Below are 18545 nucleotides of genomic sequence, written 5' to 3'. Positions count from 1 at the left end.
AATAATCTTAAAGTATAATTATGAAGATTGTTCAAGGACAATATGAATAAATGTATCTTAAAGCAAACAAGCAAACAACTCTTTTTGAGCATACTCACGATCACAACGCTTAGCTCTTTTATTTCTTTATCAAAGAGGTTTTTCAATGAAAAATTTCCATAGTCTCTTTTCCAATTTTTTCATCCTGTCCACTTCAGCCTTTTCGCTTCTTAAAAATTAGCTTCGGTCAGAAGGAATGAATTGTACTTATTTTGTTGTGACATTTTGTGATAATGTTTACTTATTTCTATTACACGAAATGTGATTGTACTTAAATATACCCCTGTAGTATTTACTGATGTAAATACAAACATCCTACGCTACAGCTTGGGAGTAATGAAATTGAAAGTCCTCTGGGAAACTCCGATGATGGAAATTTGTCATTCGCTGATTGAATATTATCTTGTCCTAATTAATCATTATGCTGCTTGACCTTCATGACACCGACATCACACGGTTGTCATGCTTTTGAATGTATAATTTACTTGTTTTCATAGTGCACACTCTTTATTTTCAGTATCTCAAAATGAGTTGCCATGCGACGACTGTAGTAGTGATATGTTACAATATTTAACCATTTCTGTGTCCTAGAAATCCTTTGGTTATTTATCTAAAATAATGCGAAACAAATTACATGTACACATTTAAAAAGTGTGCAAATAGTTTTGTACATTGTATACAATAATATATGTTAACAGTTTTGCACTAAACGTCTAAGTACAAACCCTTTGACCGCCCCGGCTATTTTGACAGTTATATACGATGTTTCGATTTTGCACGGAATGATATATAAACATGCTTTGACATTCTTGTAAATTGTGTCTGATTCGAAACCATCAACAGTAGAAAACAATGCCAGCATTTGGGTGCCAGGATCATTAAAAAGACTCTATAAGGTTTCACTAATGACGTATTGGAGGATTATTTTCAATCTTTTTAACAGATAGCCAAGAATATAATAAATGACATGCAATCGATTCTATGGTGCTTTAGTAAGTTTCAGACATCTTTTGCTTTGCTCTTTTTAAGACTTTTCATCTACTTTTTCTATTGCTTTAACTTTTGCCTCATGTTTTGGTGAAGAGACTATTCAGATATTTTTTTTAACATATATAAATAAATCATTTATTATAAACCTTATGCATAGAAATTTACATTTATTTATTTCAATGTAAATTTTCAATAAAGTTTGTTAATTGTAGTGTTATACCTAAATTAAAAAAAAAACAAGTGCAGGCTGATTCTTCTTCTTCTTGTGAAATATAGATTTACTCCACACACTAATGAAAATTAAAGTTATTAGTCAATTATCGGTGGTCCATGATGGAAGCGGGGAGTTAGTATCCCTGTTGCTAAGATGTTTTCATATCTGTCTTGAAACTAAAAAATTAAGCTTTGAAATTTAAAGATTTTCCCCATTACATAACAGGATGATATGAATACTTTTTATATGTTTACTGGTATATGAATATAACAGCTTTTTTACTCTTCATTCAAGATATCTTGTTATGTTGCAAATACTAACTTGTAACTTGAGAGACTCATGTTGAGGATACAAGCATCGTGTTGTTAACGATGTGTGAATGCAATTTAATTGAGTTAAGGGATAGATGCCAAATTAAGATATATTTAATTGTTTATATCTATCTTCAAAAAATTGTATTTACCTCAAATCAATTTTTTACCTATTTTTTAAAAGAATTAAAGATTCGTTTCCAAATATCTTATCTTCAGTTTATCAAAAATAGGTACATTTAAAGAGGTTTGAAGAAAGCTGGAAAGTTACAATTTGTACATATTTTCAAATAATTATTAATTGGTATAATTAAGTTGAACCGATCTGTAATTGAATCAAACATATATGTTCATGTACCAGTTAAAAATTAAGGATAGGAGTGGGAGGATCAATTTTATTCCTACTTTTAACATTCAGTAATAATTCAGCAAGGATTACGAAGCAAGCAAAGGCTATGTACATACTTTTCCTGTATAAAACTTATAGAGATTTAATATTATTTCTTTTAACCTAGGTTTAATTATTTAAAGCTATAGTTGGATGGAACGCCAAATAACATAATTTATATTTATGAACTAGTATCATTCTCTATGTTCAAATATTTATACTTCTCTTCGAATTAGTTGTACCTGTCATCAATTGAATAGAAGAGAGATTTAAATCAATAACACCCATCTTTAATTCTTTTAGAGAAGGGTATAATGGATTTGAAAATAACTTAATTACACTGAAGATTGGTTTTAAAAAGATTTCAGATAAGTATAATTGATTTTAAGATGGATGCAATTAAATTAAAACTAGGCATACTTGATTTAAACCTATCCTCAAATCCTTTTGAAGATAGGTTTAAATAATAAATACCTACATGTAGTTTAATTTTAATTGTGGAGATTATTAACTGGACACATCTTTAAATCAATATCAGTACCTATCGTAAAATCAATCACAGATACTTGTATGTACAAATATTTGTTTATATTTAACATTCCATGTATACATGTAATCATCTAGACCTATTTTTGATTCATTTTAACCTTTTTTCAATCAATTTTTACCCATCTTTTATTTATTTGGAGCTAGATTTAATTGTTTGATTTGTACATGTACCTGTAGATATATCTACGTTAAACTTACATGTATTTTAAGGTATACCTTTACTCAGATGACTAAAATTCCAATGATAAGAACGAAAAACCACCTATAGTACAATGTACACCTATAATGCTCGTGTTAAATTTCAATTTCAAATAACTAGGTCAATGACCTACTTTTCATTCTGGTGGCCTCTGAGTATTTCTCAGGAAATACCTCAATTTTCACACTATGACCAATTTTTTCTTCACTCACAAAATATTACAAGCAACAAAACTCTTTAAATAATGAAATATTATAGCAATGGAACAGTGTTGCTTCATATAAAGAAAAGATTAGACTTTGGGCCATAAACTTAATAATTATTACAGTCCGAATTTCCTCTGTCATATTTATATTTTCCCCCCATTTTTAATCAAATATTTAAAAAATCTGACTGATAAGAACTCTTAATTATTTACAGCCTCATATTACCTTTCTTGTCGTAATTCTCATGGTATTAACATTATATGGGGTCAATGATCAAATTATTGAGATATGTTGGCTGCAATGGTTTTTGTTCATATTTTTGAACTTCTTCATTTGATAGCATTCAATTATTTGAAATAATTTATGAGCTTTAAGAAATATAAAATTTGCAAAATGATGTCTAAAAAACATGTAACGTTTACATTGTGATTAATATTGCAAGAAGTAAAAGATTTTGATAAAAATGAAAAATTAAAAGAATTTAGTCCGAATTTCCTCTGCATTACCATACACCGACTTTTGTACCTGTATATTTTCTTCAAATAATAAAATATGAAATTTTTAAATTGATATTGAGTTAAAACTTTGTAATTTTATCCATTTAGAACAATTTTTGATTTAACATATCATACTTTATAAAATTTCCTTTCTGTTTTCTGAAACCTGAGTAAACGTCATCCTTAATTTCGTTTTGATAAAGGTACAATTGGTTTGAAGATACATGTAGTTGTTATATAATAGAAATGAAAAAAAGTATACCAACTTCAGTAATTTAAGATCAATATAATAATTGATACATAATTGAAGTATAATTGAAACATACATAGGTGCAAATGAAGTGAACCTCATAGATTTAATTCATTTGTCAAATCCTTTGTAGACATGTCTTAATTGTACTTATTTTAAAATCAATAGTAACTATTGTCAAAGGACTAATAAAACAAAGTATGTACACGTTATAAAATTGAACTTAAATATACTTGAAATGAATTCAACTGTAATGTAAATAAATATCTTTAGAATATGATGGGCTCAATTATTTAAAGTAAGTCTTATTAAGGTCTTCCGTTTCAGACGGAAGACCTTATAGTGATTCTACTGTTTTTTCTTATTATTATTCTTATTATTATTTTTTTCCCCAAATCTTGTCGGCAGCATTTCTCAGAGATGGCTGGACGGATTTTCCTGAAATTTTCAGGGATGATAGAGAATGAAAATACCCCGAGACGTTTTTTTCATTGTTTCAAAATTCACTTCCGGTCGTCAGATATGTCCGATTTCCGCTTTTTTCAAAACAATTTAATCCGAGTGAGATCTCAGAAACGGTAAGAGATTTAGGCACCAAACTTACAGGAATGATAGATCTTGATAAGTAAGCAAATCCATTTGGGTTAAGATCGTCTGCCGTCACTTCCGGTCGTCACAGGAAGTGTTCCTAAATATCGAAAATTTCAACTTTTCTTTTTTGAAAGTTTTCTTGCATCAGATTATAGCATCTTACTTGTAGTTTCGAAATATGTCAGTCTCACCGGAAACAAAAACGACAACTTCCGGTTTTAAGAGAAAAACTGCATATTTTCAGTATTTTTCTTTCCCATAAATATTTTTTATAGATAAAGTTTTTGAAATGATTTTTAGATATGTTATTAAGACTGCAAATGACTACAGTAACCTCAAATATCTTTGGAAAATTCACTTCCTGTCGCGTGATTTCCTGTCCTCAAAATGAATAGTTCTTATAGCTATATCTCGGAAACGGTAAGAGATATTGACAAAACTTATAGGAGTGGTAGATCTTGACAAGAAGGCCAAATTATATAGGTTTAGGTTGTCCGTCGTCACTTCCGGTCGTCACAGGAAGTGGTCAAAAAATCGGAAATTTCAACTTTTCTTTTATGGAACGTTTATTGCATCACATTATAGCGCCTTATTTGTAGTTTCAAAATATATCAGCTCCACCGGAAACAAAAACGACAACTTCCGGTTATAAGAGAAAATCTAAATAATTTGAGTATTTTCTTTCCAATATATATTTTTATAGATAATGTGTTTGCAACTGTTTTTTAAATATGTTATTCAGACTCCAAATGTCTACAGTAACATCAACTTTTATTTTTTAAATTCACTTCTGGTGATTTCCTGTCCTCAAAATGAGAAGTTATAGCTAGATCTCGTAAACGGTAAGAGATTAAGACACCAAACTTTTACAGTGTACAAGTGGTATATCCTGATGAGTAAGCAATTCCATGGGGGATAAGATCGTCTAATCGTCACTTCCGGTCGTGCAAGAAAGTGATCAAAGAAGTTTAAAATTCAACTTTCCCTTATGGAAACTTTTTTTATCACATAATAGCATCTTATTTGAAGTTTTGAAATAAGTCAGTTACACCGGAAACAAAGAAGACAACTTCCGGTTATAAGAGAAAAGCTACATAATTTGAGTATTTTTCTTTCCTTTAAATATTTTTTATAGATGAAGAATTTGTAATGATTTTGGATATGTTATTAAGACTGTAACTGTCTTCAGTAACGCCAAATATCTTTATAAAATTCACTTCCGGTTGCGTGATTTCCTGTCCTTAAAATGAGAAGTTATCATAACTAGATCTCGTAAAGGGTAAGAGATTAAGACACCAAACTTTTACAAGTGGTAGATCTTGATAAGTAGGCAAAACAAGTCAGGAAAAGATTGTCCACCGTCACTTCCGGTTGTCACAGGAAGTGAACAAATGAATAAAAACTTTTCTTATGGAATCTTTCTTAGTAATACATTATAGCATCTTTTTTGTAGTTTTAAATATGTCAAACTGGAAACAAAATGGACAACTTCCGGTTATGAAAGAAAAACTGCATAAATTAAGTATTATACTATCCCATAAATATTTTTGATCAGAAGAGCATTAGAAATGATTTTAGGACATGTTATTTAGACTGAAATATCTAGAGTAACCTCAAATATCTTTTCAAAAATTTACTTCCAGTCACGTGATTTTTTGTCCTCAAAATGAGAAGATAATATTACGAGATTTCTTAAACTGTAACAGATCAAGACTTTAAATTTATATGAATAAAACAACATGCAGATTGGGCAAAAAACATAGGGTAAAATGCGTACGCCGTCACTTCCGGTCATCACAGGAAGTGATAAAAATTGAAAATGATTTTTGTAAATGTTATTAAGACTATAATTGTCTAAAGTAAAGTAAAGAATCTTGGTAAGATACACCTCCGGCTGTTTGTTTTCCTGAAATCATTAAAAATATTATATGCCTTTTTAACATAGATAAAAGCTCATTCATGTAGATAAATAGAGGAGAACGGAAGACCTTCTTTGTTGCTGTAGCAACAAGAATTTCTAGTTATTCTCATATATTTTGCGCATCCATTTAGGTCTACAAGTTCCTTTATTTTTGTTGTAACTATTTTTTTTATTCTTGAAGGTAGGTCAAATAATGTGAAAATAGGTACAAATATTTGAAAATAGGCACAAATATTTGAATATTTGATAATTTGTTGCATAGATATTGCTCATTTAGCATATCTCAAAATCAAAAAAAAAAAAAAAGGAAAGAGTCAGTATGCAAATCAAAGCCCGTCTTTTTTCATCTACAAGTAAATAATAATCTTTAACCATGCATTAATAAAATTACTGAAACTCAATATATAATATTTCATAAAACGTCATCACTACAATGCAAAAAATCTTATCTTATATTATATAACTTTGTGAAATCCGGTAATCTGATTGGTCAATACGAAGTACTTATTTTTTAATAACGACCACTGAAAGCGAATAATGACTCGCACGAGCTGCCTCGTTTTCACTTTCACTTTAGACAAAAATGGAAGTTCGCAAGTTGTAGGTGAGGAAAATTTAAAACATATAGTGAAGAACTCTGAGGCTGATAATACAAAACAATTACTAGGATATTTGTGAATATTTTTTCGGGAATAATTAGCACATACCATTTCATGGTTGAGATCGACCTTTCCACTCGGCGAGCAGAGTTTTGACGCTGTTTACGCGATTACGGAGACTAAAGAAAATATAGACAAGCATGCCATGTAAGATTGTATCAATTCTTAGAAAACTTAGGTATTTTTATTTTGTCAGTGCATTTCGTCTGCAAGTGTAAACGAGAGTGATTCTCACATGGGGGAGGGGGTACTCTGTGTTATTCGGAGATAGATATATTGCGTCATTATTATGATATGGGAAATTGATTGCCGAAACAATTTCCTCTCAGTAATATTCAATGAATTCTGAAACATTTACATTCAACTTATTTATGGTTAATACTATCTCTGTAAATAATAGGATGATATACATTGCACTAATAAATTTGATAAATTATTATTTATATAATATAATAAATATGGACTCAATGCACAGTCATATGCATTTATAATACCCAAAAAGATATACCTCAGATACATGAAGTATATCGACCTCGGGCTAGCGCCCTCGGTCAATATACTACATGTATCTTCAGTCAATATCTCAGTCATCCTGGGTCATTATAAATGCATATTGCCCTACATTGAGTCCATATTTGTATAATAATATTTCCTATTACTAAATAATGCACGTATATTATTTTGTGAACTTTTGCACTAATAAAATATAAAATTTAAGGATTAAAATAAACAATTAACATAATATTTACTTACAGAAAGCTTTTATGAATGAGAGCTATAATTCTTTGTAGAAGTATCGTATTCTATCAAAAAAATTAGTATGTATCAAAAATATTGTAACTTTTTGTCAAAATTCAGGTTAGAAACAAGTATATCTTTCTTGATTTTCCCATACTTTTGGCATGTTAAATGAATGATCTATAAATTTATTCTATTTTTTGTTCTACAAATAATTATTTAAAGCAATGTGAGCAACTTTGATGTCTGAATTTTTTGTTGCAAAATTGTAAATAACTATTTCAATGACAGAAAAAATAACATACGAGGGGTGATCAAAAAGTTCGCAAACTATCTCTATATCTACAAAACCACAATTCAGATTAGAATGAAATTCGGTACACACATAGCCAATTTTGCCATACACAAGGTCTATAAATAGCATATGCTGAATAAAGTTTCTCTCCTTGTTCGTGACGTCACAATGTGAAAATGACGTCACTATTTAGGTCACTTGTGACGAAAAATGGTTGTCTCAATCGAACTCGTTCAACAAACGACTGTACAATTTATTGTACTATCTTAGAAATCCCTCTACAGTATCATATAATAATTTGTACACAGTTTATTGAGATAAATAGAGTTCCTATAAATTCAATTAATGATTGGATTAATCGTTTTAGTGAATGAAGGCTGATGGTTAAAAATGATACTTGTCATCTTGCCCATTGAAAGCAAGTTTGAAAAGATATGTATTTTTAATTAAGCAATTTGCTATCAAAGACCTCCAATTAGCACTTTGAAAAATAGTTGAATATTTGAACAATGATATAAGTATTAAATACCTAAGATATCGTTTACTTTAGATTTTAAACATATTAGATATGATAAAAAGGATGCACCCATTCTCTATCCACCTTGAATAAAGGTCTCTCCTGAGACAGAAGATTTGTGTTTTAATGGTCGCCATGCTTATTTTTGGAAAGGATGTTATTATCCACCCATTCTGTTGCCGAGATATGACCATTTCTGACAAATGAACTGTTCTTGTCATAAAAATTAACTCACATGGAAAGAAATATAAAACTCAGAAAAATCTTTTAACTTTTGTGACAGAACGCTACAGAGGGGGTCACGTGACCGCAAATATCACGTGATTCGCGCATGCGCAGAACGGTGGTTGATTTGCATTAAAATCGGGGAGTATTAATTTAAAATATAATCAGCATTAAAACCAAATATTGTTTCTTGTATGGAAGTTATTCAATTAGTTTGCGAACTTTTTGATCACCCCTCGTAAATAAACTTCTGTTCTTCATATTTGCGATGGAAGAAATATTTATAAGCTTCGATTGAATCAAATGTACATTGTTGTCGTCCTGGACTATATAATAATTTCTTACACAAAACTGTGTATTGGATTGTATATAGAAGTCTTTCTTCTGCTTCACTTTAGTCTAATTAATCGTAAAGGTTTAAGTTATATACAAATAACACATTTTAACAGCAAAATCAATCTTTCAAAAATGCTGCTGATATTGCTTTAAACCTTCGTTGAATATTCCTAGCATTAACTAACATTAAAAACGTCTCTCGGTAAAAAAATAAGTGGCAATGTTCAATATTTTTGTCATGTTGCAATTTTACACAGCTATTTAATTTTTGGGATAGCAGGGATATCATTTATAATAAAGATGCATCGGTAAGTGATAAATCAAGGAAAAAAAAAACATATAAATTCTTTCTTTCAATGGATGTTAAGTCATATATGTATCTATTTTTCAGAACTGAGCAGATTGCGCTGATAGAACAGAAGATTGGTAACTCACCACCAAACTTTAACGACGGTAAGAGGGACAGGGAAGTCTTGGATTATTACTATCTGCACTTTTTCTTGTCTGTTGGCACATAAAGAAAGCAACGCTGTAAATCTTTTTAGGGTATATGTGGTATTTTACGGATGTCAAATTGTAGACACCGTGACCTAGCGAAATATAAATCGTAGATGAGTTGCCAGACGCAGATTCCTCAGAATATATGCATTAGAAAACATGTTTATTTCTGATATCGTGAATGGTGTGATTAACCGAAATGTTTATGATTATAACAAATGTGTACATTCCCGGCTTGCTGTAAACCTCATTTTACGTTTGACGTTATCATGGCAAGATTAATGATTAGCTTATATATTTAATATTCTTAACATATACATGCATTTCTACGACTATTATATTCCTCTATTTCTATTTGGTATCTAAAGGGGAAAATTTTGTATAATTTTATTTTATTTTTCGAATTTATTTTTTCTTTATTTTTCGATTATTTTGATCTTGTAATTCATATTAATTAACAATGACACAATGTATTATAAAGATAACAAGCATGGAATTGAATTAAATACTTAAGTAATTTATCGAGAATTAATTCAAAATTTCAGAATTTTAGTAATTCTGGTAACCTTCGTCCTATTAATAAAAAGCAAAACTTATCATTGCAATGGAATGGGACTTGTATAAGCTTAATACAGGGGATTTAGATTCATGCAAGACAGCCCATTTCACAGAATAACTATGCATATATCATTTGGTCAGAGACATTATGTCCAAAACATTAAGATGTGCTTACTGTTGGTGCACTGAGTGTTATGTAAATAAGCTAAACAAATAAAGGGAACAAATTAGATACAGTGTGTTTTGGCTCCACGTCCGAAATCAGATGAGATTAAGAGAATCTTTGGGTTGTAAAAATTGACAAGGAAAAGTCTGAGCCATTTAAAAGTACTATTGGCTTTTAAAATTGATTTCCTTGCAAATGACATTTGGATTATATATATATGATGTTAAACGTGTTTGTAATGTTCTATATATTTGAGATGTTTCCACAAAAACTCACTCAAGCTCGATCTAGCACTCTATATAGTGAGCTACTGTACCAGATTTTTACTTGAAGACAATTAAAACATCCATAGTTTAAATGTTATGATCTAGCACTCTATAGAGTGAGCTTCTATAACAGATTTTTACTTAAAGAAAATCAAAGCATCCATTGTTCAAATTTTATGATCTAGCACTCTATAGATTGAGCTACTGTAACAGATTTTTACTTGAAGACAATTAAAACTTCCATAGTTCAAATGATATGATATAGCACTCTATAGAGTGAGCTACTGTAACAGATTTTTGCTTAAAGACAATTAAAGCATTCATTGTTCAGATGTTATGATTAAGGAAATTATTTTTTAAAATGTGCCCAAACTTCAAGTCCAAGGTACCCAAGGAAAGGTTGTCACATGAAATACACATATGAACTATGAAAGCCTTGCTCCCAGTCTTATACATTTGTAACACCTATATATATTCTAGAATAACAGTTTTCAAAAGTAGTTAATACCAAGGTTAAAATAGAAAATATTCATACGCTTGTCACAAGGTTTTGTCACAAGAAAAAAAAACGTAAGATGTAAGGAAACTCAAACCGATTGTTCAAAAGTTATGGTCAAGATTTAAGTTTTGCAAACGAGGGTCAAATTCCAAGGTCAATGTCAAAAGCTCAGAATTGGTAGTACTCAAAGAAACTTCTGTTCTCAAGAAAAACACGTGAAATATAATTTCAAACCCTACTTCCAAGAGTTTAAAAGTTTATGACCAATGTTAAAGTTTACAAAAGTGGGTCAAACTCAAACACCAACAAGGTAAAAATTATTGGTACTGTCATGTCAATTTTGAATTTTGACAACGGTTGTCATTTGTAAATTTAGTATTTACTGCCACAGGGTAAATTCAAAATTTACAACAAATTCAAAATTTACATGACAGTACCGAATGGATGGTCTTATCAAAAGTAATGCACATGTGAAGTATGAAAGCCCTAGCACCGACCGTTAAAAGTCTTACCAATCAAAGGCCAAAATTTAAACTTTTGTAGACAAACAGACAGGCAAGTGAATGGAGAGAGAGCAAACAATATTTTCTCAAAATTTTCAAATGCGGGGACATAAAAAACCTCTTTGCTCTTTGCTCTTTCCTGTTCGTCAGGATACATTGTAGCGGATAAGTTAGTTTGTACATGTAAATATTCGGAATTAAATATTTTATGGTCAACAAGCCGTGTTCCGCTTTATCTGATTACATTACGTCTGACGTCAAACTTCAAGAGTTTTACTACTCACAAAAATTTATATCACTAATGCTGTTTTAATGAAAGGGTCTCCGACTAGCAATTTCTCATCGGATAAAGAGATTCTTTTTTGTATATACTCACTAACACAAGAAGTAACTCAGATTTCGAAGGATATATACAAAACAAGACCAACATTGATAAAGATATTGTAAAAAAGCAGTAGGTTCTGCATCCATTTGCTGACTCAGCTAGTTTAGAATTATCTTCTAGATAATCTAGAATGACGTCAGTTTATGCTTTTAATCGTTCAAAAAAAATGTTTAGGCTGTTTTATTGTTTGAAATAGTATCTAGCCAAGCTTTGAAATAGAGCATGTAATACGGAACTTTCTGTTGACCCCAAAACCAATATCTCGCAATTTACCGCAAGTTGAGTCACGTTTATAGTGTATACCATTCTCCTACGGTCAGTCAGATCCCACTGGACTTAAAGTGATTAATAATTGTATGTAATAATTGATGGAAATCTCGCGTTCAATAGCAATCATTGGGGGACTGATCCCAGCGCGAGTATTTTGTTATCCACCCGCAACCTCGTCACTCCTGAGCGTTAATTGCTTGTCAAATAACATACCCCAGGAGAAAAAGGGAGTTGATTTCAATTTGAGACAGAAAACACCGAAGTTGCTTGTGTACAAGAAAAACACAGCGATATGTTAAAAATGGTATTTCAGTGTCATTTCTAAGTTAACTAGCTTGTTATGATGAAAAATAATTGCACACTTGCATGTTAAATCGATCGAGTCTTTAGACTAGTCCATGTAATTGAAATTACTGTATCCGAAGATGTATACACAGGTAGTTAGTAACTGTCCTTTAGTCAAGCAACCGGCATAGCAAGGAAAGTCAATTAGCGTCTTCAGGATTACACCTTAAAAACTGAAGTCCAATACATCTCATGGAAGGCGTTGGCACTTGGCACGATGGCCCTCACTGCTCAATTGCCCTGAGTGCCCTATATGTCTACATTTGAAACACTTCACCGGTACATGTATATAGTGAAGTTTCTATACGAGTGAAAAAATTTTCGAAAGGGACGTAAAACTACTTGCAATCAATCATTCAGACAAACCGCACGAGAATAACTTCACGTGCCGTCAAACGATACTTGCAATTGCACTTGTTTTTGTAACAACCTTTTACTAAATTGTATCATAAAACTTTTGATACAATGAGGTAAAAATAAATTCACAGAAACTGGTATTTTTGAATATCTATCTGAAGTTTTAAGTAAAGCAAAATTTGTTGTTGCTTTTTTAAAACTTTCATTGTTTCTCGTAGTTTGTCAGTGATATGCTTTGCAAAGGATTATTGGTACAGATGCATGCGTTTCTGAACAGTCAAATGATTTTCTCTACCCAGAAGTGGCATCAAGAACTACCAGAGCGAAAAATGCTTCGTTATAATTTTTTCTTAACATTATTAATAAAAGTTTGCATTGTGCGTTTTCTTATCTTTAAATGTGTCTGCCATTTCTTTTGTGTTTTCCTCTTACTTGGGTTTTGGGTAAATTATATTTTGAATTTATGATCGTCAATTCTTATTTTTTTAGACTTTGCAACAAAAGTAGAATGCCAGCTTGCCATCGACAGTTTCGATTCCATTAATGAAGTAGATATGGTATGTAAATCGCTTTATGGAAACGGTATTATTGTATTTCTTTTATCAATTGAAGTAATACGTAGTTGTAATAAAGAATGGTTACCTAGTTTTTACATTATACCTGTAATTCAGCAAAATTAATTTTGTTTATATCTTACATTAAAGTTTTAGTAGAAAGAAAATTTGAAACTAACTATAATAATCTCGCTGTATCTCGATAATATTTTGATGATATAATTAATTGATTTCTAATTAGATATGGCTCATCTTTTGCTGATAGATCTGTGAATTTTCCCTCTAATCGACACTTATTTCATTTCACTGTTAAGATTTTTAAAATGCAGCTGTATACTTTATTTTCCTGTCAGGCTATACTTTGAAAATGCTGCTGTATGTTTCATTTTCTTGCCTGACTATACTATGAGAATAATGCTACATATTATATTTTTGTGTAGGACTTTACTGTGAGTATAATGCTACACTTGAGTTGGCTGGATGCCAGATTTACGGTTTGGACTTTCGGTGATGAGGTTTTAGAATTTGACTCAAAGAGGCTGAACAACATATGGACCCCGGACTTGTTTTTTCCTAACGAGAAAAAGGCTTTTATTCACCAAGTATTCATGCCAAATAAAATGTTACGAGTGTATAGCGGCGGAAAAGTCTCTTATACTGTCAGGTACAAAGTTTCATATAAATTTGAAGTAAGTTTTTCCTTCTAAAGAATGAAATTTTACGAGATAAGTCATAACCCATGCTACATGTACATACCTCAAAGTTCTTCAACAACAAAATGACTTAAAACTTTGAAGATCTGAAATAAGAACAAGTAGTATTTTAAATAGATACAAAACATAAAATACATGTACATGGAGATAAGGAACAGTATCTAAACTCAAAAGTCCATTAAACAATACACAATTGGAGCAGAGCAAAACGGACCTCCAAAAAATCAGAGATGGGATCAGGTGTCATGGATGAGTGAACAAATACAAATAAATATACATATTAGAAATAAAATTACAGAAAATATACAATTTTGACGACATTTCTTGAAAGACAGTGTTGCACAATATGATAAATCTGATAATACATGTTCCTAGAAAAATAAAATGTTCATCTTTTTGACTATGAACTTTGAATAGAAATGCTTTGGTAAACCTTCCAATAGATTCGGTAAAACGTTTTCTAAGGAAATGGGACAAATATGCACCAGTAGTGCAAGGCATTTCAGTATGTAGCTTCTGACATTTCGATCTTCTTGTTTGAAATGTGGGATGATTAGGAACGATCATAGGGGAATGAAAGGTGACTTGGCAAATCTTGTTATATTTACATGGTATTTAGAAAATGTTCCGTTTTGACAAGCGGCCTGATGCAGTTCTATTTTTGATCTATTTAATTTGGTAGTTCACTGTTGTGATCGACAAGAGATAAACAATAAACCTTCCAGGACAACAATTTTGACGGGTCTGTGGTAAAACAAAAAGTTTCCATTAATTAGGGAATAAGCCTCTGCGCTCGATGCCTCTAGAATTTCTTATATGCGTTTTACTTTACATTGCGTTCATTGATCATGTCCTGTAAGCGTTCAACAGGTGGCAAAGCGCGCGCGAATTCTCTTTTCAATCATCCGCGAAAAGATCACACCCAATCCTACCCATGTACATATAAAAATCACCTAATTTCAGCGTTTGAACTTGGACTGTAATGATTTTTACAGAATCTTTATATAATTTTCAACCTTTTTTCTAAGAATAAAATTTCGTATCATTTTGCCCATTTTAGGGATGGAAAGACTGACAAATATTTACAATTACGTACTTGTTTATGTTCCACTTTGATTTCGCTTCAGACTGTCATTAACACTTAGTTGTCCAATGGATCTAAGGAACTATCCCTTCGACAAACAAGTCTGCAGGATAGAAATGGAGAGTTGTATGTATTTATTTAATAACAAAATAGCATTCATCAAAAAGTTCACATTTTTCTCAAAATTCAACAAAGATACAACACCATTTATTAAATTTTTTCAATAAAAAACAAACATATTTTGTCCATAGTCAGCTACAACGAAGATAACATCATCCTGGAGTGGGCGGGGATGGAGACGTCCGGAAATGAGAGCCATCCCGGACTGGTTAACGTGACCCAGAGGACCGAGATTCCGGTGGAGATCAGTGACAACATAGAAATGAATCAGTTCCGGGTCGTGGAAAAGCACACACTCAAAACTCTTAACGAACGTAGAGGGGCAGGTAACGAAATTATAACTTGATCATAAGTATTATAACAGTATTTATACAAAGCGAGCTCTACAGATTAAAATTAAGAATAATGTATTGTAGACAAGTACTTGTGAACTAAGAGTTCAAAACGCTACAATGGTCCCATTTCAATATAACTTGATGCACAAGTAGGTTATATATAGGTGTATACATGTAGTTCTATTTATCGGTTTTCCATATGACGGTTGTTTGATGATGGTTTTTGATCTTTCCATGGTATTCAAAAATAAAAACTTTCTATAAATTATTTTCTTTCAAAACCGTACTACCTCGAAACATCTTAGTACACATTGTCTTGTCTAAGACTCCACATGGAATAAGTGACACAAATTGCTTAAAAATAATATACATTTCATTCGATTAAAATGAACAAAATTCAATCATGATTCTTTTCAGGAAATCATAGCCTCCTTCAAGCTGAGTTTCACCTAGTGAGAGACATAGGATACTATCTGGTTCAAATGTACATTCCCAGCATGCTTATCGTCATGTTGTCCTGGATCTCGTTTTGGCTTAATGTGAATGCCGTGCCCGGGCGAATTTCCTTGGGTGTGTTGACAGTTCTGACGTTGACACAGCAGAGTTCTACAGTCAATGCAACCCTTCCCCGTGTCTCATATACTAAAGCCATTGACATCTGGATGTCCTCGTGTTTAGTTTTCGTGTTTGCAGCTCTAATTGAGTTCGCTGTCGCCAATGTGCTGGCTAGAAAAGACAGCAACAAAGGATTCAGTTTCAAAAAAATGTTTCTCCTGCCAACTTTGAGTGAAAAAAGAAAGAAAAGGAAAGGATCGGGGGTAGGTCTTTATACTGATACCAAATATTATCAAAATAAGTCGATTGAGAACATGTCAAAGATTCAAAACTTTGGTGTAGTAACCTTTAATGCATTGCTAAATGGTATCCGTTGAACAAAGTTAACATTGTTGTGTGAGCAGATGGAAGGGAAAAATATCTTTTCATACTGACAAATATTTTAGCTTAGGGGCAAAGAAAACATTGCACACTTAGACATTTACTAAAATAATATCAGGAATGATCGAAAGAAGGCTATGTTCGAATTCTCCCCAAATCACACGTGGTTATCACTAAAGGAAAGCGAGGCTGGCTGTGAAGTTTTGATAATCAGCACTTCAAGCGCCAAAACATAAACATTCAACTCTCCATGTAGCTCTTCACCTCTAGTCGCTCATGATTGAAGGAAGCAATCTGTCTTCTTTTTTGTAATCGAAGTATTCATATATATATATTTTAAAAGATTTAATACTTTTGATTGGATTTCCAAATAAGCTCAGTATCATTACATGACAAATTAGAATAAATAGTATTCCTGAACAAAACAGTTCAAATTTTTGAAATACTGTTACTTGTAAAACTCTTGATTCAAGAAAGAGTAATTTTCATTTGTTGCGAAAGCAAACTGCCAATAGTTTATCAATTTCAAAAACGATGTCAGTGATACCAGTGAGTGTGATAGCCATTAGATTTATTTATTTAGATTAGAAGTAATGTTTAAGCAGCTCTTCTGTTCTTAAAGATGTAAGGTAAAATATTTACTTTTCACTTCAGGTTTTAGTCGATGACAAGGGACTGATGCGACTAGATCCTGAAATGGACCCAACTCTTGTCCAGAAACATCGAGAACTTTCCGGATTGTTGCACGCCATGTATTTGGATGTAGCCTGTCGCTTTCTGTTTCCGATTTGTTTTGGAATTTTTAATTTAGTGTACTGGACAATTTATACTTCCGATCGTTTTGATAGTATCGTTTAGTGAATAGTGAGAGAGACCATGAACTGTGATGATAATGATTTCATAACCAGCATGCACTCCGGTTTATCCGATTGCGAATATTTCAATCATTTCTTAATGGAAAGAAAGCCGTCAGTTTCAAGACATATATGCCATGTGCCGTTTACGACATATGATTGACTGTAGCACAATGTCGTAAAACGCGGGCTCGAAGAATAAACACATACTGAGTAAAAAGACATAACTCCACATTTTATAGACTATGTTGAATGCTGAATAGTGTTTCGAGTGTTTGAAAGTATCATCAATCAGATTACATTCCATAGATTTTACGATCGATTCGTTGTCTTTCTGAAGCTCAAGCTTAAATGTGTTTGTAAATGAGTGTTCTACAAATTCAGTTTTCTGAAAAAAGTCAGTTCTATTCATAATTCATGTTAATGATCATAATGAATAGTTCTTTGCTCTTTTTACTTGCATGAATTGATATATTTATCACGTGCTTCCGTTCTGTGTCAAATTCTGTGATAAAATAAAATGAAAGAAGAGGAACTTGAAGAACTTGGGTGAAACTTTATGCGAAATGGAACTCTTCATACAACAAGAGATGTATCATTCAAATTGACCATGAGGATAATGGATATTTGATAATATGCTCCATCTACATTGAAAAGTGGTTAATAAATTAAAGTTAGAATAAAGTTGGTTTAACTCTGCATTATATATAATAGCAAGAATGAATGATGAAATAAACAGTGTTTTTTTTATTTAGTGTATTTTGGCATTCATTTTCTCCCTGATGAAATTAAATCATTGATTTGGTTAAATACAGATTGTCTGATGTTATATCGTAATAAAATTCTACCTTGGGAATAAGGGTTACAAAATTTAAAGCTCGTGGATCGGATGGGCAACGACCTTTCGGAACCCGCCAAAGGGTATAGAAAAAACAGACTGACGATAATAATGATGACGTTGATACAAAAAAGAAAATATATTTACAATATGAAACATAGGAATGGTCAATTACAAGCAAGCCTCACGTTCATATTTTCTTGCAGAGCGTAGACAAAAACCATGCTAATATCCTATTTCAGGGCGTTTGTTTTTTATTAAAACAATGTTTGTGGGAGTTTGTCTAATTTTTACCTTGTTGTAATAGAGATTTTGTACCAGTCTGTACACATAATTCTG

At 31.6% G+C, this 18545-nt stretch overlaps 1 protein-coding gene across 1 annotated transcript; it reads left to right on the top strand.

Annotated features, from left to right (window-relative positions):
* The first annotated feature begins 9299 nt into the window (after positions 1-9299).
* LOC134263952 (glycine receptor subunit alpha-3-like) lies at positions 9300-18118 on the top strand. Its single transcript, XM_062746298.1, has 7 exons — positions 9300-9378; positions 13262-13329; positions 13767-13990; positions 15167-15249; positions 15375-15569; positions 15996-16396; positions 17169-18118. The coding sequence occupies exons 1-7, from the start codon at positions 9300-9302 to the stop codon at positions 17370-17372; spliced, it is 1254 nt and encodes a 417-aa protein (XP_062602282.1). The 3' UTR covers positions 17373-18118.
* The last annotated feature ends 427 nt before the right edge of the window (positions 18119-18545 follow it).

This window comes from Saccostrea cucullata, unplaced genomic scaffold, assembly GCF_032062105.1.
Source record: "Saccostrea cucullata isolate Sc308-1 unplaced genomic scaffold, CSIRO_AGI_Scuc_v1 ctg11316, whole genome shotgun sequence".
NCBI lineage: Eukaryota > Metazoa > Mollusca > Bivalvia > Ostreida > Ostreidae > Saccostrea > Saccostrea cuccullata.
Note: the sequence above shows the minus strand (reverse complement) of the source record. Positions and strands in the feature narration are given on the sequence as shown.